The sequence below is a fragment of the Engystomops pustulosus genome, chromosome 1 (genome assembly GCF_040894005.1).
Source record: "Engystomops pustulosus chromosome 1, aEngPut4.maternal, whole genome shotgun sequence".
Taxonomy (NCBI): Eukaryota; Metazoa; Chordata; class Amphibia; order Anura; family Leptodactylidae; genus Engystomops; species Engystomops pustulosus.
Window position 1 is genome coordinate 139,424,160 of NC_092411.1, and position 24,935 is coordinate 139,449,094.

The 24,935-nt window shown below is 41.5% G+C and overlaps 1 protein-coding gene and 1 long non-coding RNA gene across 2 annotated transcripts in view; one reads left to right on the forward strand and one right to left on the reverse strand.

Annotated features, from left to right (window-relative positions):
• LOC140133955 (stimulated by retinoic acid gene 6 protein-like) overlaps window positions 1-24,935 on the forward strand; it is a 107,771-nt gene that overhangs the window by 72,354 nt on the left and 10,482 nt on the right. Inside the window, exons 13-18 of the mRNA XM_072154631.1 lie at window positions 71-152; window positions 1,605-1,653; window positions 3,757-3,874; window positions 5,360-5,479; window positions 11,448-11,611; window positions 13,302-13,448. Of these exons, the coding sequence (XP_072010732.1) occupies window positions 71-152; window positions 1,605-1,653; window positions 3,757-3,874; window positions 5,360-5,479; window positions 11,448-11,611; window positions 13,302-13,448 (680 nt within the window). The remainder of the gene's footprint in view (window positions 1-70; window positions 153-1,604; window positions 1,654-3,756; window positions 3,875-5,359; window positions 5,480-11,447; window positions 11,612-13,301; window positions 13,449-24,935) is intronic.
• LOC140134025 (uncharacterized) overlaps window positions 1-24,935 on the reverse strand; it is a 40,933-nt gene that overhangs the window by 164 nt on the left and 15,834 nt on the right. The window contains exons 3-4 of the long non-coding RNA XR_011856029.1: window positions 7,742-7,833; window positions 5,366-5,442 (exon numbers count right to left, since the gene is read on the reverse strand). This is a non-coding gene — a long non-coding RNA (uncharacterized lncRNA). The remainder of the gene's footprint in view (window positions 1-5,365; window positions 5,443-7,741; window positions 7,834-24,935) is intronic.

Genomic DNA, 24,935 nt, shown 5'->3' on the forward strand with positions numbered 1-24,935 from the left:
TCTTTTACATAGCATTGTAAGAAGAACATTGGCAGGATTTATTACCTTATGCAACACTTTTTTTCTGTAGAAAACACATCAGGAAACTTTGGGTGGGAGACAAAAGTTTTCTTCCAAAACAATTCCAGAACCCATTATCTTCGCAATGTGTGGTAAGTTTGATTATCTAGCAGCAGTTAATTCTTTTTCTAAAGCTATCTTTTGGCCGGGAATATGAAAATACTTTTATGTTACTAGTGCTACCTTAGGATAGGTTAAGGATAGTGATTTATAGTAGCTGTTGATTGGATTTATCTAAGTTGGAACTCAAGCTTTGCAATGCAGAGGATGAATTCTGACCCCAATACCTCCCATCACCAGGAGTACTTCTCATAACACTTTGATCACAGTTGATGATGGCTAATTTAAAGAAAATCAACAAATGTAAAAAAGTTTTTAAAAAAACGCTACAGGTACGCATTTCCGCTCCTCTTCATCCCGGCGCTGTCCTTCACTAATCTCCACATGCGGGATCACCCAGAAAAGAAACTTAGGTGGCGGTGGTGTGAATAATTAATAGGACGGAGCACCAGACATCTCGTCCCTGTGCTCCGGGCTGCTAATTATAAGTTTCCCGGCGTGTGAAGAATAGCGAAGGACAGCACCGGGATCAAGATGAAGAGGAGCGGAGGTGAGTATCTATAGTGTTTTTTTTTAACTTTATCTACATCCACCACCCTTATTTGTGCTTTTCTCAGGGCACACACAATGCTCCCATGGTCTGTTGTTTGCGGACCGTGGTTATGCTCTGCTAATGTGCCAATATCAATAGAAGACTGCTTAAGTCGTAATCTTGCACAGGAATAGGACCTGCTGTGTCATTTGGATCTCAGATAGCAGTTAGCTCACACACAGTAGAAGCTATGGCCGTGTGTGAGCCCATAGAAGGACATGTGCTAGCTGTTGAAACAATGGCTAGCACATATCCAAAAACAGTGGCCATGAGCATATACCCTTACTCTGTGAACTGAAGTTTATGACACAGGCTGCTTGACATGTCCCCCAACCATCCATTTCCTCTCTGTCAGAAGTAGCAGTAGCTCAATATATGGTCAAGCTATAAGTCATTGAGCAGGATGTTTTATTTGTATCGCTTTTAAACTAGCGTTATTTTAATCAGTATATTGCACCATAGGGATTTAGCTAAAGGCTGTTTAAAGGATACTGGTGGCACATTGGAGACCTTGCCGTAGAATTAGCGATAAGGTGGGCTTTTCCTGGTTATCTTTGTGATCTCTATAGCTGCATCTCTACTTCAACAGCATTTGTAAGCCAAAACGAAGAGTTTTAAAAAGTAGATATTGAAGTAATACATATGGAATTCTGATAGAATACTTATGTGTTAGCTCCTCCAAGGGCTATATTTGGGTGAATCTGCATGACAAGCAGTTTACCTAAATGTAGACATAAAAGCAGATGGTAGCGTAACCCGTTTTATGCACAACTATTTATGGGCTATGAAGAAAGATCTTTCAACCCTTCCCTGGCTAATGAAATTCGGTGCATATAACCGATTTGTAATTTTTTTCATACCACTGATGCATATATTTCTCCATCACACCCAGGCTGCCATTGCGAGATATTCTGGCTGGCAAGTTGCATATATTTTATGGGGTATGTATTGGCATATAAATAATGGTAGTGCTCACTAGCTACCGATACTGAAAAGAGTGGGTGCTAGATTTGCCCCTAATACTGTAGCGGAAAAGAATAATAGAATAAAATAAAAGATCTGCTACTCAAGTAGGCTACTGAGGAAGGAGCAAGAATTCTGAAATGCGTTTAGTCCTTGTGCACATTTTATGGACTCCCAAGCGATATTTTACTTTTGACTGAAGCAAGTAAGATGCAATTAAGGAGATGGTGATTTGAAAAGCTTCCAGAATCTGCAGCATTATCCTCCAATGTAGAGGAAACTTTGAAGATACTAATATAACCAAAAGCTCAGTTAAGAGATTTATAGCGGTAATCTAAGTAGTATTGGGAATCTAAAGTGGTCTTGGAAAAATTTCCAAAATGGCCCCATTCTGTGGGCGGGAGTCTTAGGAAGTAGGCATGGCCATGTGGGTGGAGTTTACTTAAAACTGCCCTATATATTCAAAAAAATACTACACTACCTTCTCTGAAAAACAATAATATAACTTCTATAATACTGGCCTCTGTGCCGCTATGCACAAGAATATAACTAATATAACATAATATAACTACTATAATACTTCTGTACTCCTGTAATATACATAAAGATATTGAAGTACCACCTCCAAATTCATAAGAGACTATGCTGACTAGGAGACTATGCTGCCCAATTAAAATTAGAGACATTTAATTATATAGTGCCTCCTCCCCCATTAATCATTCGGGGTAACATTTGTGCCCTAAGCAGTTAACCCCCCCAATAATAGACAAAGACACTGCTCTCCAAATAATATTATTATAAATAGAGCAGGCCCCTAAGCAGCATTTTCCCCCACACAATAAATTTAGATACTGTGCTCCCTAATTATTAATTTTATAACCGCTTCCACTGGCAGTGGACCCTTACGTAGTGGCCAGGAATAAAACTGAAAACTCACTTACCTTGCTGTGGTTCTCCCATGGCAGCCGCCTCCTTCCTTTAGGACAGGCTCCTGTGATGAAAATTACGTAATTCCACAACCTATACAGCGGGTGGTAACAGGCAGAGACGAAAGCATCTGGCCCCTGACCAACCCGAGATTGATCAGTCCACCAGGATTTCTCCCAGTGGGTTTAATTACCACCCCTCTTACTACGTGGGACCACAGATCTCAGTGGGTTAGAAAATTCCTATGATGCAAGACAAGACTCGATCTCCCCAGCAACCAAGAATCACCTCAGTACAGCATCTCAAGGAAAGTGAGATCCAGGAGCAGACAATCCACCCTTGGTATTGTATAAATTTTGATGTGGTTTTTGGACCTTTAGTTCCATGGAACATACAGGCGGTCCCCTACTTAAGAACACCCGACTTACATACGACCTGTAGTTACAAACGGACCCCTGGATATTGGTAATTTGTGTACTTTAGCTCCAGGATACAATAAACAGCTGGAACACTTATCACAGATGTCTGCAATGAAGCTTTATTGTTAATCCTGGTTCTTATGACAATCCAACATTTTTAAAAACCAATTGTCACAGAGGCCCAAAAAAATTTGGCTGAGGTTACAATTTTAAAATTTTCTGGAGAGAAAAAAGATCACGGGTTATGGGGATAAAACATTTATTTAATTCTTAAAGGTTGGACTTGATGGACTTACGTCTTTTTTTACATATAAATTCAACTTAAGAACAAACCTACAGAACCTATCTAGTACGTAACCGTAACTGCCTGTATTTATCTTTGATATGTTGGTAATCTTTCATATTATCGCTTGAAGAGACCCAATTAGGTCTCTAATGCAATATACTTATGACATAATTACTAAAAATATTTATAGTAAATTTGCTGTTGATTTTTGTGAATCTGTATGGGCCCCGCAGGATAGGTAATTTATGGTCATTGTTTGTTATGTTTTGTATTTTATTTCATTTTATGTTGTGTATTTTTCAGATAAAAATGTGTGTGATTAAATACATATTCCTATAGAAACAGTGGAGTAGCAGATCTATTATTTTATTCTGATGTAAATGATTATGCTGCTGGAAAACAGATTTTTCTGATTTTCAGTTTTCTTGAAATTTTCCTTTTTGTTGCAGGTTACTGGATAATGCACGTAATACAAATCTTGTTGGGTATGGTTTTTGTTTGTCTTTTTGTATTTCCAATAAAACATGGAAAAGCTGCAGAACTTCTAAAAGGCTTGGGGTTTTCCATGTAAGTTTTTACTTCCTGTTTTTGAGCCCCCAATGACATTTGATATATTTGATTTAACAAATATACATTCACTCATATGAAAGGGGTTGTTCAGTTTTAAACTATTGAATAATTGAATGTCATTTGTATAATAAAAGTGATACAATTTCCCAATATACTTTCTGTATCAAACGGTTTTCGATACCCCTACTTGCTGTCATTTTATAGGAATTTCCAGTTAATAGAAATGTCTTTGGTGATGTGATCGACACAACAGAGCTGTGATTACATCACGTGAACATGAACAGATTTCTATGCATTCGAAGCTAGCAATGAATCTTCCTATTGAGTGACATCAAGAAGAGATCTAGAAAACTCTGCAGAACTGATATACAATGTTCTAATATGTTTTTGTATCAGTTTTCTGTGTGATTTCTAGATTCCTGCTATTGTCATTCAATAGGAGGGCTCATTGCTAGCTTCCAGTGGATAGAAATGTGTGCATCTGTCACACAGATGTATGGCTCATTATAGGTACAACACAGTAATCACAGCTGTGTTATGTCCATCACATGACCATGGCCAGATTTGTAATGATGTCCTTGTTCACATGACAACCATTTGAAAAAGCCAGTAGTCACAGAAACAAATAATTTTTGGGAGTTACACCTACAAAATGTGCCCACTCCAACTTACATATTCAAAAGCAACTTTAAAATAAACCCTCAGGGCCTATCTTGTTTGTAACCCTGGTACTGCCTTGTATTTGCTGAAACTCACCCAGTGTCAGACGTTGTCTTGGTCCATGAAATGCAGCCACCACAAGGTCCCTGAAACATGCTTGTCTAAAACAAGCTTAAAGGAAATCTACCACCAGGATCAAGGATTGTACCCAAGCAAGACCTCTGGCAAGACCCATTCTTATTTAAGCTTATGAAAAAAAGGTTTATGAAAAAAAGGTTTTAGAAATGATGAAAATGAGCCTGAGGGGTTCCAGACTCCATTAACACCTATTGAGCCTAGAGTCCCTCAGGTTCATGTGCATAATTTTAAAGGCCATTTTTTAATAAAAACTATGGCATAAGGAGCTAAAAAAGAACAGATCCTGCCACAGGGGGCACACAACAGTATGTCAGTGTTCTTGGTTTACAATCCTTGGTCTTGGTATATGTCCTTTAAAAAAAGAGAATTTAAGGCTACAAATATGCGAACAAGTTTGGCTATTGAATCCTGGATAATGTGGTGGCTAGATTTTATGGTCCAATCCCTGTGCCAGCAAAGCATCAAAAGTATAAAGAATTCAAAACAACAGCCTCATATTGTAATCACGATTTTAGCATTTAACTGATGGTTAGATCCCTGATAGAGTATTGGGGTTTATTTCCATGGAGCCTCTTTGCATTTAATATGGTAATATATGAACACAAATAATTATTTAAAGTTCTTTTCGGTCAATAAAACCTTTACATTTTAGTTTTGTTAACAATGTATATCTTTTCTTCTAAGACTCACCTTTGCAATTGCCTTTTCACTGTCGAAACTGCAATATCTGATGGCTAGCAGATTCTTTCTGCAGAAGAAAATAATTCCTGAGGATAAACAGAAACCATTGGCTTTAAATAACAGGTAACACAGCTGTAGTTTCTTTTTTTTAAGTTTTTATTATACACTTCTCAAAAAAATAAAGGGAGCAGTCAAATAACACATCCCAGATCTGAATAAATGAAATATTTTCATTAAATACTTAGTTTTGTACAAAATTTACTGACAACAAAATCACAAAAAAATCATCAATGTAAATCAAATTTATGAACCAATGGAGGCCTCAATTTGGAGTCACACACAAAATGTAAGTGGAAAAACACACTACAGGCTGATCCAACTTGCTGAAATGTCCTTAAAACATGTAAAAATGAGGCTCATTATTGTGTGTGGCTTCCATGTACTTGTATGACTTCCCTATAAGACCTCGGCATGCTCCTGATGAGGTTGCGGCTGGTCTCCTAAGGGATCTCCTTGTAGACCTGGACTTAATCATGGAGCGGGAATGTGATGTCCCAGATGTGCTCAATCAGATTCAGGTCTGGGAACGAGCCGGCCAGTCCATAGCTTAAACTCCTTCATCTTTCAGGAACTGACACACTCCACATGAGGTCTAGCATTGTTCTGGAAGAGGGGGAACCCAGGGCCAACCGCACCAGCTTATGGTTTCACAAGGGGTCTTTGGATTTCATCTGGTTACCTAATGGCAGTCAGACTACCTGTGGCGAGCACTACCTGTGTGGTAATCCTCTTCTGGCCACTTCTCAAAAGCTTGCAATTGATACAAAACTTTTAGTTAGCCAATAAAGATATCAAAAACTGTGGACTCGACCTTTGTCTAATTCTCTGTTATTCATTAGTAAACTTGTCTGATGAAGTGGCCTATGTGCTCTAATTCTCTGTTATTCATTAGTAAACTTGTCTGATGAAGTGGCCTATGTGCTCTGAAAACATTCAACATTCCTTTAAGCATTTTATATTTTTATAGTACACTTCCACATAACACATTTACTGTATGGATGACTGCCAAATGTGAAATATATTGCAAGCTTTCAGTGCACAAAGGGGCCTTCATCAAGGTTGTTTACAAATAAACACCTGGAATTTTGTCTGCTTATAGGGACAAACTTCACCCACCCCACAAGAGACTGACAGATCCCTGCACTCTAAGTTCTCTCAGTTGTTCATTTGGAAACTATTGGCTCTTAAAGCTTGGAAATATAACTTCTCTGGTTAGCCAATTTATATTATTCCTTTAAAAATGTAGTAGTTTTACACAAAACTTTTTATCACAGCAGAATTTAGGAAAATACAATATATTTACTGTCCGGTTGGTAAATCTCTGTAGCTTCTCTTTTCATAATGCGTATGAGATGATTTACCCCAAAATATGCCAGACAAAAATAAAAACAAAAAGTTGTCTTAGTATCATGGGAAGGATTTAAATTTTTAAAAACATTCTCTCTACTAGGAGCGAGAAAAAAAATCAACTCTTTCAGTATGTAAAAAATGCACTTTATTTTAATTTATTTAAATCAGATTTTAACTTATTTAATTAACTGATGCGTGCAAGACCCTTTATTGAGGTGCGGTACAACAACAGAGCGGGGCCTGGTGACGGGCCGTTTCGCCAATTGGCTTGAAAACGTGCTAGACAAGCGTGAAACCCGTCGCCAGGCCCCGCTCCGTTGTTGTACTGCACCTCAATAAAGGATCTTGTACACATCTGTGAGTGCCGCCTCTTCTTCTCCACATTTATGTTGTAAAGGCCTTACTGTGGGCCGTTCACCACCAGCATCGTGCATATTGCATATTGCATATTGCTCCACTCCTGTGACGTCCTTGCTAGACGCAGCTGAGATACACTTATACTGCATTGGATGGTGCCAAGAATTCTGTATTGCTTTGGATTTATTTATTTAATTAACTGTATAGATCCAGAAGGTGGATGCATATAACACCAGTACATACAACACCAGCACCATGTTAAATACACCAGAGCACAGATCATTCCATAAATACAGCATTATAGCCAAGTTTTATACATCTATAACCAAAACCAAGCCCAATACTTACAGTAAATACAGTACTAAACCACGATCAGTACATAAAAACAGCACCAGAACCAAGATCAGTAAATAATTACAGCACCTGAACCCAGTTCAGTAAAGAAATACAGCACCAGAACCCAGCTGAGTACATAAAAATAGAACCTAGCGTGGGGGAAATTAACCACTAGTGTCTAATCTCTAATTGGCTGCCATGGGTAACAGTTCTGCTCTCACACACATCTGATAAATCCCCAAATTATGGAGTTGTGAACTCATGTGTAATGCCAACAATTACCGTAAATCCAATGATGACTGATCAGAGGAGACACGTTCATCTTCTTTTTCGATCTGGCCACCATTTTGGCTTATTCCAGCCGCAACTTCTCTCTGCATGTTTAGAAACACAACAATTTTAGGTTCCTCACTTTATCATCATCTCCTCTATCCTCTTATCACAAAATTAATACTGTTCTGTTGTTCCCACAGCAATCATTATAGTAACATTCCCCCACACAGTAGCCAATATAGTAATGGTGGCCCCACATAGTAGCCAATATAATCAGAGCATACATTTTAAAAAGAATGTATATTTTGTATTCAATGCATAATATAAAGAAGTAGCACGGATAACATATCACCAATCTGATATTTCAAAGCAAAGTCCGGTGCACTTGATCTGTTAATCTTGGCTTAAGAATCCAATTTATACAACCTTGTATACAGGTGGCACAGTGGCTTAGTGGGTGGCACTTCTGCCTTGCAGCGCTAGGGTCCTGGGTTCAAATCCCACCCAGGTCAACATCTGCAAAGAGTTTGTATGTTCTCTCTGTGTTTGTGTGGGTTTCCTCTGGGTCCTCGGGTTTACTCCCACACATAACATACTGTTAGGTTGTTTAGATTGTGAGCCCCATGGGGACAGGGAACAATTTGACATGCTTTGTGCAGCGTGGTACACAGCAACATTTCCACGTAGTAGTCTGTTTCAAGCTTAAAAAAGACTGAAATGTCAAAATAGTCGTACCAGCAGCCCCAGGCAGCCATTAGTCACAGACCCTGTCCCTAGTAGCCACAGTGATGCCCCCCTCCATAGCCACTAGTCACAGTGATGCCTTCCAGTAGCTACAGTGAAGCTCCTAGTAGCCAGTATTCACGGTGATGTCCTCAGTAACCACAAAAGTGCCCCCTGTACTCACAATAATGCATGTAGTCATAGTGCCAGCCCCGGTAGTCACAGTGATGTCCCCAGTAGTCATTAGTCACAGTGATGCCTGCTGTAGCCACAGTAATGCCAGCACTCATGCCACCTGTAGCCAATACTAATGTCCTTAGTAGCTAACTGCCCTGCCCCCAGTAACCATTAAATATGTTCCCAATAGCCAGCCCCCATGGCCCCAGTAGCCATTAATAATGTCTTCAGTGACCAGTAGTCAGGCCCCCGGTAGCCAGCAGTCGTGCCCCTAATAGCCATTAAAAATGTTCCCAACAGCCAGCGGTCATGCCGCCACTAGCCAGCAGTTGTGCCATAAGTAGCCAGCATACATAGCCCCAGTTGATAATGTCCCAAGTACCCAGCAGTTATGCACCTAGTAGCCATTGATAATGTCCCCAGTAGCCAGCAGTCATGCCCCTGGGAAGCCAGCAGTCATGCCCCCGCAGAAGTCTGCATTCGAACCCCCAGTAGCTAGCAGTCATGCACAATTAGCTATTAATAATATCTCAGGTAGCTAGCAGTGATGCCCCCAGTAGCCTGCATCCATGCCGCCAGTAGCCATGCACAATAAAAGAAGAACAACGGGAGGACGGCGCCTCGTGTGATACCGTCACAGATGCGGTGTAAGGAATAAGCAATATTGCTCACCTGGTTACCACTTGGTGGTATACAGTGTACAATCCAAGGGAAATGGTCCTCAGGGTCCAACAAGTTCCTGCAGCTCCACAGCTCCCCGAGTAACAGGTACCATCAGCCGATGGACCAGTAGTGGAAATGTGCAAAAAATGTAAAAGTCGGGGCTCGAGTATTGGGCGCTGGACAGCCTAAGTTGGTGGAGTGTCTACACCAGCAAATAGGTTTGACTGATTCAACCCACACCAATGGTTTAGGCAGTGGACGTTTTTACGTCCAGCGCCCATTACTCGAGCCCCGACTTTTAAATTTTTTGCACATTCCCAGTAGCCATGCAGCAGTCGTCATTAAGAATACCCCATACCCTCAGCAATTATGCTAACCTGTCATCTTCTTGAAAGTGAAACTGAAAGTGGATGAGCTAGGGGTTATTTCTACCTGTACCCATTGTAAAAAAAAACGCCAGGGAATACAATTCTCCATGCCCATCGTTTACACCCGAAACATGTCGTAAAAGCAATACCTGTTGGCGAAATGAACAGGGCCAAAGGAACTGTAGCCAAGCATATGATTATGCACGAGAGGTCCTAGACATTAAGAGGAGACCAAGGGACAGAAAATACCCTAATTGGATGCTGAACCGGGCAGAAACTGTAGTCTCCTGCATTGGTTCCGTTACAAAAAAAGAACCCATGAGCACCCCCTGTATAACACTACAGTTTTCCAATCAATTTCAGGACATAAAGAGATTCTGTCCAACGGGGTTAAGGTAGTAGACAAAAAAATCTCCCACGATCGGTAATAGCATCTCTCCAAGCTATTTTGGGACACAAATCAAATAAAGACTGTCCTGGTTACATCACAGGGTTTTTTTTTTTAAATGTGGGCCCTGCCCATGTAAAACATATCCTTGCCAAACCCACTAAAGTTTTTTCCAATTCCGAGAACACTCATTCATATGACATAAAGGAATACCTTAACTGTAATTCCAACTACATGGTATATGTTATTAGATCTTCACTTTGTGCTCAGATGTATGTAGGCTGTACCACTAGGAGATTTAAATTAAGATTTTTGGAACACACCAGGGATATCTATAATTGACATAAATTAAATATTACACAACAAATTGAGAAAAGAAAATCTCTATCTGGAGCGGCACAACATTTTTATAGATTGTCATCAGAGAAAAGTTTTCTCATTGTAAACATTCATTATTGAACAAGTACATCTTCCTAAACGAGGAGGCTTTTTGGATTTTTGTTTTGAACTCCAGATTCCCAACAGGTATGAACTTTAGAAAGGAACTTATGTTCCACTATTAATTCATACTTAGGTTTGGATGTGTATCCGTTTGTCTAGACCAAACGATCATTATTTTTACAAATAGGTTATAGACAGGTTTATGATACGATACTTTTCTGTATATACATTTCTTGGGATTTGAAATACCGGTCTTGAATTTGTACCTCTTCTCTCCTCTGTGCTTTCCGTGCTTTATGTGTGAATACTGTCCGGTTTTGAATCTGTGCCTCTTCTCTCCTTTGCTCTCCGATGGGTGCTTTCTGGGCTCTATGTGTGAACACTGTCAGGGGACCAGGAGTCTGCTGGGCTTATTCCCACTAGCCCCATGCGCGGTGATGCCTTGCGAACCATGTTCCCTGACGTGTGAACATAGTTAATCTGTGTCTTATAAACAAGAACGTGCTTTTCACACATTTTATTTCCTACATTTTCTGATCATTATGTAAATGTTCTTGTAAAAATATATGTGTGGTTTTGTTTGGTAGTATTTTTTGTAACATCATTTTATTATATGGTTTTTAGGTTAATGGCTCCACCTCTTCCTCTCATCACACATGGTTGTGTGGGGGTGGAGTTGGAATGGGGGTATATACACGTCTCACTTACATACTAACCAGCCATGAGTAAGGGCGTTTTACACACCCGAAAGGCATAGATTTTCTCTACTACATCTAACCCTAGTTTTGATCAGGATGGACTGCTTCGAAAAAAAAATCTCTATTTTTGCATCATCTTTTAATTGAAATTTGAATAAAAGACAATGTTTTTAATCCACACCTGGTGCAGAATGTGATCTTTTTCTCCTGTTCCAGAATAGATTTTTACCTTTTCTTTTTCTCTTATGTTTCTTTAGGAAAGCTTTTCATAATTTTAATTACTTCCTCTTCTTCTATAACGGGGTGGTTGGTTTGACTTCCTGCCTTCTTCGTCTTTTCTCCAGTCTGATTCTGGGAAGCTGGTTAATCGGAAGGATTGATAGGTCAATATTACAACGTGGATATGAGTCATTTGACTCAGGTAAGACATTCACTATTACTGCCCATATGTTTATAGATGTGTTCCCTCAATCCCTGTAGTTCCATAGCAATGATTTTGGACAGATATTAAAATTTAAATCTAAAATTTAAATTAAATGTATAAATAAAATGTATGCTTTATCACCATATTCTGATGCCTGTATCTTTTTCCATACTTTCATGTAAGGTGTCATTTTTTGCAGGACAAGCTGATGGTTTTTTTTTGTTCCCTTTTTGGGGACTATAGGACCCTTTGATCAATTTTATTCAAATTTTAATGTGTAACGATATGGCAAAAAGTGGAGATTCAGATATTACAGCTTTTATATATGTTGGGGGTTTACCGCAAGTAATAAACGTGTTTATATTTTGATAGATCATGTTTATGTTTATCTTTATCTGCTGTAGGGAAAGTGGCAGTTGTTTTGCAAGAGAGAGATTTGCAAGCAGCATGTTATGCAGCAAGAGTAGCTGAGCACATACAGTGGGTTGCAAAAGTATTCTGACCCCATGAACTTTTCATCTTTTTTAAACACTTTCAGATAAACATTTTATCTGATAAAGCAGGACAAAGTATATATGAAGTGTAAAGATAATGATATGTGCTTTCACAAATGGTTTTAAATTAAAAAACTGAAATGTGCAACATGGGTCAGCTCCCACGTCTTAAAATACAATCACAGTTACAGGTTTGCTGGGTATGTCTCTTCCACATTTCCACATATAGGGGCTCATTTACTAAGGGTCGGGTTTCACTTTTGTCAGGTTTCCAGAATATCTCTGATTTGCGCCGAATTTCCTGGGATTTTGACGCCAGCGATCGAAATGTGCCACATCGGCGTCGACTTACGCGCGACAGAAATCGGGGGGCATGTCCGTCGGACAACCCGACGGATTCGGAAAACCCTCGGAATTTAAAAAAGAATTTGTGTCGCAAGATCAGGACTTACATGCACCGGGGCGAAGAAAGTGAACTCCGGTGGACCTCATTGCAGCAGCGACACCTGCTGGATTTCGGGTGCACGACCTTAGTGAATCCCTGTAGACCCTAATCAGCGTCGGACAACGCGCCGTGGGATCGCGACTGGACCAGGTAAGTAAATGTGCCCCAGTGTGTCTTGTTTTGTAGGCTGTGTCCAGAACATGACTTCCATCTTGAAACTCCCTTATTGGATCAAGAGCAAGATTTTCCAAATGAGGAGGTGGTCAATTACTAAAAAATCTATTGCTTCATTCAGATTTGCAATAGCTCTTGTTCAAGTTATCAACACGCAAGTTGAAGCAACTATTGGAAACATTCCCTGTGATGCACAACTATTTTATTTCATGTCCAAGGTGTGGACACAGCTGAAGGTGTGGATCCAGTCGTTCTGAACCCACAGTATCTCTGTATTGATAACTTTTAAACCAAAAATCTGATTGCAGCAATCGATTTATGAGAAAATTCTGGTCTATTATTTGATATGCTACATGGCCACCTTACCACTGGAAAAACTTGCTTTGATCCAATATGAGGGATTTTAAGATGGTGCTCATGTTCTGGACAAACCCTTAAAGATGTGGTCCCTCTCACTGATGGCCTCACCCCAAAAATATTAGAAAAGCCCATACTTCGGCTTATTTAGTAAAGAGGGATATGTAACAGTATGTACCGTAAATGCTAACAACCCAGCTTTTTATTTTTATTTCAGGTTTCAAAACATGGATTGGAATGATATATGTGGACCATTTTCACACTAACCCAGTACTTGTGAGCTTTTGCAGCATTCTACTGACAATGAGTGCTGAAAAAAGACTTAAAGAGATGCCTATATCTTCTGCATTTAGGGATTCAGGAGGTAAGTAAGACTTCCTAGGCAGAACTATTCTTTCATGTTGTCAATTAGTGGGAAACTGTCAAATGATCAACATAAACATTTATTTGACCAAGATATCTGCTGGTTTGTTTTTGAAAAATCACATTTGGAAAAGGCATTTCTCAACTTTTGAAACCCAAGTCATGTGGGCTTCTCAAGCAGCAGCCACGTCACGGAGTCACCGCTGAAAACACACCCACATGACTTGTGCTCCAGAAGTTGAAAATAGATGGGTACCTTTTCTTAATGTTATTTCTCAGAAACGAACCAGCGGGTATCTTAGTTAAATGCATGTGTGTGTTGTGTATAATGGGGCTTGCAACAACATGCAATTAAGGTTATGTGTAATCCTGCAGACAGGTTCCCTTTTACAATGTACCCGGTATATTTGTTTTGTAGGATATTTACTGGTTTGGCCATTATCCCAGAAGATACATGATATATAAATAAGTCTACATTTATGCAAATATTGATTTCCAAATAAGATCCCTTGTCCACAAAATGCAGAACGTTGCCATAGTCACCCCATTTTAAATATCAGAACAATCAGCAGACCATAGGGCAGTGGTGGCGAACCTATGGCACGGGTGCCAGAGGTGGCACTCGGAGCCCTCTCTGTGGGCACCCAGGCCATCACCCAGCACAAAGGTCACCATTCAGGACTCCACCTCCTGCAGTCACAGGCACCCCAGAACGTGCCATGGTCAGCACTATTTTAAAGTGACTTGAAGAGTAAGGGAGGAGCAAGGAGGAGTGGACAGTGCTGGATTATCACTGAAGCCCCTTCTCAGGGGCTGCAATTCATTCTGTTAAGGGGACCTTAGAGGGAAGCTACAATAATAATCTCAATTTCTCCATCTTTCTACTGTATTGGTGTCTTCAGGACGCCAATACGTTCGAATCTGTAACACATCAGGGAGCTGTTACTTTAAATTAGCATTTGGCACTTTGTGAAAAATATGTGGCTTTCGGTTGTAGTTTGGGCACTCAGTCTCTAAAAGGTTCGCCATCACTGCCATAGGGAATTAATGTATAATAATCATTTATAGTTAAAGAAAATCTACCATCAAAATCAGGAAAAAAAACAGGGACATGTACCCATAGATGCAAGGCACCATGTCTGCGGTAATCTTATTACATTTGTTATCCATGGCCACCTTCTTTTAAAATAATGCTTATGGGGTGGTTCCAAGAGACTCTCCATGCTGCAGAATCACAAGCTGTTACATTGTGCAAGGAGCACTTTACCCTCCCACTGTGTGCTGAAACGTCCTTTGCTTCAGGGAGATTACAGACAGAGGGACCAACATGGGGAGAGAAAAAGAACTGGACCGCATATCCACACATCACACAATGATCTACTGCCGCTAGGCTACATTATATAACGAACACGAGGATCTTAGTTACATTTTGATCAAATTGTATAAGCCCACCAACCACTTCACGGTGACCTCTTTACGGTGGGTCCCTACGCTATTATGTGCGGCATCACATGGCGTCCACCACTGCTGTAGCACAGCCCCGGCAGGGACCAAGACCCGGTTGCCCCCCAGCACCCATACTGGCAGGCATAGCCCACATGGCTCCGGGCCCCGGGTCCCCACCAGCACCGCACCACAGAAGCGGCGGACGCCATGCAATACCATACCATGTGAACAGGAAAAAAGGCTCACCATGTGTGAACAGGTGTTGAATACTCACTATTCCATGTGGTCTCAGACACTAGCTGAGAGGAAGTAGGCGGCCCCTATATGCAGTCTCCTGCTAATTTAAAAACACCTGGGTCGAATTGGGCGGAGTGCTGGTACCAGGAAAAACAAAATAAATGAAGGTATAGAATGTACTAAACCGACATGGGGAGACAAAAAGAACTGGACCGCACATCCACACATCACACAATCATCTACTGCCGCTAGGCTACATTATATAACGAACTCGAGGTTCTTAGTTACATTTTGATCAAATTGTATAAGTCCACCAACCACTCCACGGTGACCTCTTTATGGTGGGTCCCTACGCTATTATGTGCGGCATCACATGGCGTCCACCATGTGGACAGAGGGAGGTGGAGTGCCTAGCAGGAGCAGAGAAGGATGGCGATAAACTGTAACAGCCTGTGAATCTGCAGTATGGAGGGGCTCTGGGAATTGCCCAAGTAGCCTTTCAGGCTCATTAGTATAATTTTTTATCCTTTCGTGATTTTGATTGTAGATTTCCTTTAATTTGTAAACAAAAATATAATATATAATACATTACAAACAGGCTTATTTTTCACTTTATTTCTAATTTTTATTTCTAACTTCAACATTGTTAAGATAACACACCAAACAATAGTTATGGCGAAATCTGCCAGCAGGATCTAGCAATATTAACCAAACACAAATGTTGGTGTGTGCCCTCACAGTCAGGACCCAGCCCTGTAAAAATGGTAAATTTGTTCAGTTTTTTTGTGTTAATTTTGCATTCATTTACAACAGACTCCGTCCTTTAAAATAGCATACATGTATCTGGATCCATGGAAAAGTATTGCTTTTATTCAAAGAACAGATGCTGCAAGGCAGATTTTCTTGTTCATCTGCTATTAGATTACACTTTCTATCATTTAGGATTTGTAATTAGGCTCAATCCTGTATATAGGAAGTGGGATGTCGGGGAGAAGCAAGGTAAAGTAAAGAGCAATGGGTGCTTATAATAATAATAATTCCTTTATTTATAAAGTGCTCACAGATTACGGAGCGCTACACAGAGCTTGCCAAATCAGTCCCAGTCCCTATGGGGCTCATAATCTAATCAACGTTCCAGTTTGTTTTGGAGTGTGGGATTAAACTGGAGGACCCGGAGGAAACCCACACAAACACAGAGAGAATATACAAACTCTTTGCAGATGTTGACCTGGATGGAACTTGAGCCCGGGACCCCAGCGATGCAAGGCTGTATGAGCTCCCTTTTGTGCTGCTCCCTTCTGGCCTGTGAGAGGCAGGATACACAGTGCAACTTTTGGTTACTGTGAAGCAGGAGCTTGGACTATTTTCAACTGTGTGGTCGGGCTGTGACATTGGCTAGCCTAGGGCAGGGGCTCTGAATATTGGCTACTGTGGGGCAGGGTCTGGGACTATTGGCGACTGTGGGGCAAGGGCTGTGGCATCTGGCTACTGTTGGGAAGGGGCTCTAACTATAGGCTACAATGTGACAGACACTGGCCCTTTTTACTACTCTGTGAGAAAGGGGCTGTTGTCTACTTTTGAACATGTTCTAGAAAGATTAGCTATGGTATGAGGGCACTGTAACTATTGGGTATTGTGAGGGACACTATGACTGTTGACTACACTGTGAGGGCTATGGGACTATATTGGCTACTGTGTGGGGGCACTGTGACTGATATGGCTACTTTTTGGGGGGTCATCATTACTATGTTGGCTATTTGTGGGCACTGGCTATATTGGCTACTGTAGGGGATTAATAGTGATTTCTAAGGGAGGAACCTAAAATTTATGAGGTTGCCAAATCTGCAAAAAAGAAGTTGTACCTGGAAGAAGCTGACGTGGTGGCCAAGTAGATGAAGAAGATGAAAGAGCGGTCCTTGGATCAAAGGACATCTGCGAGCAGTACACAGCCATATATTAAGTTCAACCAGATGTTGAACAGAGAAGTCAGGAATGCTGTCTTAATATTGTTCTGTTACATCATATCTGGTGCTGTATTTACTTACTGAGCTATGTTTTGCAGCTGTATTTTTACTACTAGTGTTGGTGCTATATTTTTTCTGCTGATCTTGGTTCTAGTGCTGTATTTATGTATTGGGCTTGGTGCTGGTGCTTTAAAAATGTACAAACTTGGTGCTGTATGTCCTAGGCTTGGTCTTGGTGTGTTGTATAGAGTTTTCTTCTGGGGATGCATTTATGGTATTATCTTGGCTTTGCTGCTATATTTAACTTGGTTCTGGTGGTGTTTGTGTTCTACCTTCTAGAGCTATAATAATCTTTATGTATAGTTCTATGGAGTTAACACAATGGGGCACATTTACGAAGGGTCCGCGGACCGCATTTTCGTCGGGTTCCCCAACTTTTTCAGTTTTGCAGCGGATTGAGCTGGGGCTTTCGGCGCACACGATCGGATTTTGCCGCATTAGCGCTGACTTTCATGCAACACAAATCGTGGCTGGGCCATCAAACAACCCGTCTGATTCGGACTAAGCGCAGGATTTAACTTTCAAAATTGTGTCGCAAGCCATGCACTTAGATGCACAGGGAAGAAGAAGGTGAACACTGGCGGACCTCAGTGGGGAAGCGACAGGAAATTGGACGCTTAGTGAATCGTGGCAGTCCCGAATCGTTGTCGGACAACAACGGGACGGGTAAATAAATGTGCCCCAGTGTATTTGTATTTTGGGTGCTAAATGGGCTGTATTTGTCTATAAAAAGAGCATATGCTATATACCTATAACTATATGTAGTTATGTGAACAATTTTATACATAGTTAGCCAAATGTTTATTTTAAATTCTAGGCTGAAAGGTTGTAAAGTTGAAAAATGTTCATTAAATAGCTTTTTAGATGCAAAAAAGTTGATATAAATATTATATTAATATAAAATGCCTTTTTAATATTGTGAATTAATATAATAAGTATTTTTTTATTCTTGCTACACAACTGACTTCTTAATTTGAAAGTAAAAATTTGAATCCCACCTCAAGTAACAGTAACAAAGGGCCCCTATACAAGAACAGAATGGGGCACATTTACTAAGGGTCGTGCACCAGTTTTCTGTCAGACTTTGGACATTATTTCTAGTGAAAACTGCTTGCGCAGGTATTGAAGTGTCTGCATAACATTTGTGTCGCATACAACCCTTTTGTGGTGCAGGCTAACTAAATACCAAAAAATTAGACTTACTGGTAATTCAGTTTTTATTTGTCCACCATGATGCCCCTTGATTTCTGTGTGACAGGAAGATACTATCAAATAATCCCACAGGGAAGAGTCATCAAAGGTTTTATTAAATTATAGGCCATCATGAAGAACTAATGGAAAAACTAGGTATGCCCGATGTGATGGTAAAAGGGAGGGATTACTGTTTGCTCAACTTTCCTCCCAAAAGCTAGTTTCCCTTCTTTCATTATGTTGAGCTGGCTGCTTTACAGATCTGTTCCAGTGATGCTTCCCTTCTATCTGCTCAAGATGGTTAAGTAGGCTCTTAGGTTGTCTGGTATTTTTTATGATCATAAGCCAGTTGTAAATGGAAGCTTTTGATGCTTTCCTCCCAGGGCCAGATTAAGGGTCCCAGCGGTATGGAGCACCTCATTTAGGATGGGGCCCCCTCAGCTCGGCAGCCAATGCGGGGCCCCCTCCCACAACAATATAAGTAAAAAAGATACCACATAGTTATACTGTTAAAAAGCTCTAGAGATATTAGAAACCAAAAAATACTCCCGCCATACTATTATAAAATAATGATACCACAATACTGTAACCAATTAAAACTACCATAAGAACAGTATTCCAAACAATAGCGCTGCTATTTATAAATGATCCCTCCAAAATGCAGCACACAGCATCACCACAACATAAAGATAATACCAACATCCTGATAATGTGCACAAGCCTCTATACACAGACCAGTATTACCAATAATTTACCAAGTATATACTCCATTTACTGATTATCTTTACCGCCATATTATTATTATACAAACACCACGAGCACAGGACAATAATGACACCTGTGTACAAGGCCCAAATAATAGCATTACATCCCGATTATCACCACTACATAATGACTGGATAATACTGCAATACTATATGATAACCTACACACAGACCAGTATGTACCACCATATAGTGACCATATAGTAGTATATACAGGTCCTGCACAGAGGCCGCAGTGTGATCCAATCACTTACCTATTGACATCCCTGACGTTGTCTCTTCCCTCCTGTCTGATCTTTTAGGAGACTTCTTCCATCCATGACTCTATCTCTGCGGGTTTATAAAACAAACATGGTTGACATCATCCTATGTACTCCTCACACCTGACGGTCACACCACAACTGACCACTTTGTGCCCCCACATATATCATATATACCCCTCACACCACAACTGACCACTTTGTGCCCCCACATATATCATATATACCCCTCACACCACAACTGACCACACTGTACCCCACATATATCATATATACCCCTCACACCACAACTGACCACACTGTGCCCCCACATATATCATATATACCCCTCACACCACAACTGACCACTTTGTGCCCCCACATATATCATATATACCCTTCACACCACAACTGACCACACTGTGCCCCCACATATATCATATACACCCCTCACACCACAACTGACCACACTGTGCCCTCACATATATCATATATACCCCTCACACCACAACTGACCACACTGTGTTCTCACATATATCATATATACCACTCACACCACAACTGACCACACTGTACCCCCACATATATCATATATACCCCTCACACTACAACTGACCACACTGTGCCCCACATATATCATATATACCCCTCACACCACAACTGACCACACTGTGTCCTCACATATATCATATATACCACTCACACCACAACTGACCGCACTGTACCCCCACATATATCATATATACCCCTCACACTACAACTGACCACACTGTGCCCCACATATATCATATATACCCCTCACACCACAACTGACGCACTGTACCCCCACCTCCCCTTGTTTTTCACTAAAACTTAAGAACCCCAAGGCTCTTACTACTTTCATCCAATGAAAACAATTCTTCTAACATCCAATGAAAGACAGTTCACTTCCTTTTGAAATCTGGGATTCTGACAGACCAGTATGAGAGACCAGTATCCTAGTTGTAGTGATGTCTATTTAAAATCTTGTTTCAATGCTGGCGGACTCTACTGTTTCAAAGGATTCTCAAGAAGATGGAGGATGCTCTAATAACTCTTTTGAACCACCTGTGATTAGCAACAGGAGGGAGAGAGGGGGGGGGGCAAATACAGCATTTTTTCCAGGGCCTAAATCATTAGGATGCAGTTTCTCAATTGCATATCAAGGTCTGCATGCAAGAACTCCAGGATCTCTAAAATTTGGATTATTCTAGAAAAGGTTTCATTCCTTTTGCATGAACAGCATTAAAGGAAACCTACCACTTGAAGTGGCAGGTTTCAGAAGAAAACACCGAGCACCAGCTCAGGCTGAGCTGGTGCCGGTGCTTATTTTTGTTAGTGTTTTAAACTGCGGTAAACTTTATAGCCGGCGCAGGGAGGTACGCGCTCGGTGCTTACCATGCGCGCGGCTCTCCTTCACTTCCTATGTAGCCGCGCGCACGGTCGCCGAGCGCGTACCTCCCTGTGCGGGCTATACAGTTTAAAAAGTGTTTTAAACCGCGATACCGCGGTTTAAAACACTAACAAAAATAAGCACCAGCCTGAGCTGGTGCTCGGTGTTTTCTTCTGAAACCTGCCACTTCAAGTGGTAGGTTCCCTTTAAGTAATTGGCTTCCACAACTGGTCCATACGGATCAGGTGGGTTCGTCAGGTTTCACAAGCAGTGGTAGATATTTTGGAGGTAATTTATAGTCAGAAAAGCACTTTTTCAGAGTCTTGACATGAAAAAGCATTTATCTACTTAAATTGAACATTTATGGGGGTGTGGTTTGTAAGCGTACGCACCTGTGAGTGTCTCCCACACCGATCATGTAAAAATCTTACTGCTTTGACCCGAATTCTGCCCATTGACCGGGTGTGCCAGCTCTTGCACAATCCCCGAAGTAGCAAAGTCGATATAAAGCTCCATGCACCCCAGAGATATAAGTAGGGTAGTGTGATGATGTGACCAGGGGGAGAGAAGGCATGCTAGTAATTCATCACCTTAAATTAACCTAATTGAACCAGACTGTTGACAGAACCAGCATGTGGCCATGCTTCAAAGACCTATGCAGACAAACCGTCTCCAGGCACCCCCCACTCTATACAGACAAAGAGCCATTAAAACTCTCAAATCACCAAGTTGAATAGAGACAGTTATGAAGTTATGGTCCGTCTCACCAGAACACCAAATACATTTGGAATTCATAACAATTCATGGTTCGTGGCTCTCGGATTCACGGTTCCAGAGTTATCAATATTTCTGGATAGGACCATAGCAAATGGGGCAGGTTTGGTATCAATGCGATCCTGGGATTCACCCAGATCCAATGATACCAGAACTATGACCCCAGGACCTTCCCATGGGGTAGCTGTGGCTTCTCCAGGGCTCTGGATGTAATATCAGGTAGGAGTGACCATTGACCCCTCCTAAGGGTGGACCGAGGCCTTTGTCTTTTCACCTGGGGGAAACTTTAACATCAACCAAGCACAGGGAGGATCTAAAAGTGTGGACTATCCATCCCCATTAGGCCACACACACAAAGGTAACTAACTAACTAACCGAACTGCTTAGACTTGTAGTGCTACCCGTGTAATTTGTGCTCTGTTTACTGTATATATCTATTGTGTGTACTGTATTGTCTAGTGTGCCCTTAAGGCAATTAAATATAAAATCTAAATCTGTGTTGCTCTTTTATCTCGATCACGAATCTTACGTCCGAGTTTCTCGCTTATATACATACTACCGGGTTGGTTCCTCACCCTATATAATCCCGTTACCGACCGGGCTTATATTAAAGGAGAACTGATGGCAGCATAAGGCTAATAATATTCTGTCTCACTGCGGCTAGTGAGAGGGATCTTATAGCCATTCAGGGATTTGATTTAGGGTTGTGCCATATCCGGAAGTTGTGTGGACAACTTTAAATCACTTCCTGCGCCTCTCAGAACCCGTGCGTTCTGGGAGTGTCTGTAAAAGGATAACTGAGTGACCTTGCGTACCCTTCAGGGGTTCGGAACGTCGCGGTTTCCTTCACAGGTAGCAGGAAGGGAACTCCGGCGGCAGCCAATGAGCCAAACAATGGATCATCGCAGGCTAGAAATGTTTGCCCAGGATGTACTTCCCCATCCCAGTGCAAGGGGAAGTACAGGCTATCATGTGCTGCTATCATGTGCTGCCACACAATCAATTATAGCTAAAACAGATGACCTCAAAAATAGACTCCACTAGAAAAACATGATTATTGTAGAAGTATCGGAGAAGGTGGAAGGTAGCGATGCTGTGGACTTCTTTGAGAAATGACTGGAGAAAATCTGTGGCAGAAATGCTTTGTCACCTTTTTTTGCAATTCCTTTGTGGTCTACCCACGCCCTGTCCTGATCAAACTCCTGCAGTTTAAGAATGGAGATGCCATTCTGCATAGGACAAGGGAGCTACAAGAGATTTTCATTGATGGCATGAGGGTTTTGATGTATCCAGACTTTTCTGCAGATATTCAAAAGAAAAGAGCACAATTTATGGATGTTAAGTGTCGATTAAGAAGTCTGTATATACACTATTCAATGCTAAATCCGATCAGACTCCGGGTTGTGGCCCTAGGAGAGACACATTTCTATGATCTTTTGAAAGATGGTATGGATTGGGCATATGTCAACGATTGGATTGTCCATGGGAGCATGCCCTTTGTTTGCATACATAAACTGATAGATCAAGAGAAAAGGTTGGTATGTTTACAGTGCACATTATATGGAATTCAATGTATATTAATTGCTATATATGTACCCTGTTTTGGGAATGTGCTAAGTTGGAGCCATATGGGTATGCAGTTCTAGAGTTGTGAAGGTAGGTTTGTGGGGTTTCCTTTCAACCTGATCCACTCCTGTGTGTTTTTGGATTGGTGGTGTACAGAGTACAGCTCCTACCTTTAGTGAACTATGAACATGTCTTAACAGTTACATACATTTGGAGAGGGGTAAGCTGCATAAGTTTAAAAAATATGGGGGGAGGAGGGGTTGGTTGGCAGTTCCTGGTGTTCCATCAACTGCTTTGAGGGAAACAATGCTTCATATCTGAGAGTGGGGTATTGTTTTTCTCTTTTCTCATTCTAGGTACCACTAAACAGGTATTCAGGTTTTGAAAAATTGAACTTAAAATTTTATGTCATTCACAAATAATATGTTATATGTGCCTCTTAATTGCCATTTATGTTTTGCCTACCGGCTGTGTTCACTTGCATTGAGGCAAATATTATTGTGCACTGTCTCTTTCGGGAAGAGGGTGGTGGAGAATTGTATGTTCTGGCGTCGTTTTGTTGTGTTTGCCTGGAGCTTGTAGGCCTTCGGCCACGTCAGCATTGGCTGGGCATGCTACCAGCATGGAGGACCTGACAGAGAACCTACACGGCGAGAAGTATCTATGCAACTCCTCTCTGCCATTCAGTCCACCACCTCCATAAACAGCATAATAGAGGAGGTGAAGATAGATGTGGGCCTCCTCAGGAACGACACGCAAAGACTCAGGGAGCGTGTCACAGAAACGGAGACCCATATCTCACACCTGAGGCCCGATTACATGCCAAATACAGTAAATGGCGTCCCAGTGGATGCAACTGGCAGAAGACACAGAGAATTGGTTGTGCCACAACAGTTTAAGGATTGTGGCACCCTGTGGCCATTATAGAGTTGTGGCTAAAAGAGGTTTTTCCGGATGCCCTGCTATTCCCACTATAAGCCATAGAATGTGCCCATAGGGTCCCTGCCTGTCCTCCTCCCCAAGGTGCCAGGCCAAGGCTGATGCTGGCGCGCCTGATCAGCATCAAGGATCGAGATGCTTAATTCCATTAAGAAGGTTAAGCGCTCCACGGCTCAGGAGGAGAGGTACCTGGCAAATAATTGTGTGACTTTGGAAGCAGCGTTCATAGCTGAACCCACTGATATTAACAGAGGTAACTGGCTGACTGTGGGTAAGAAATATATGCACTGCCTCTACAACAGTTTAAGGATTGTGGCACCCTGTGGCCATTATAGAGTTGTGGCTAAAAGAGGTTTTTCCGGATGCCCTGCTATTCCCACTATAAGCCATAGAATGTGCCCATAGGGTCCCTGCCTGTCCTCCTCCCCAAGGTGCCAGGCCAAGGCTGATGCTGGCGCGCCTGATCAGCATCAAGGATCGAGATGCTTAATTCCATTAAGAAGGTTAAGCGCTCCACGGCTCAGGAGGAGAGGTACCTGGCAAATAATTGTGTGACTTTGGAAGCAGCGTTCATAGCTGAACCCACTGATATTAACAGAGGTACTGGCTGACTGTGGGTAAGAAATATATGCACTGCCTCTACAACAAACAGAAAAGACAGACATTCTTCACACAGCAAAATTACTTTGAGCACGGCAACCAGCCTAGCAGCGTACTGCCCTACCTTATACACCAGAATAACTCTTCCTCAGTTATTTGGCGCATTACTGGCCCAGATGGTACTGTGCTGTGATTTTGTCCACTTTTATTGCCTTCTATCAGGACTTGTATAGCTCCCGTTACAAGACCCAGTCAGAGCTATGGGGATATTTAGAGGACCTTGCCTTCCCCTGCCTG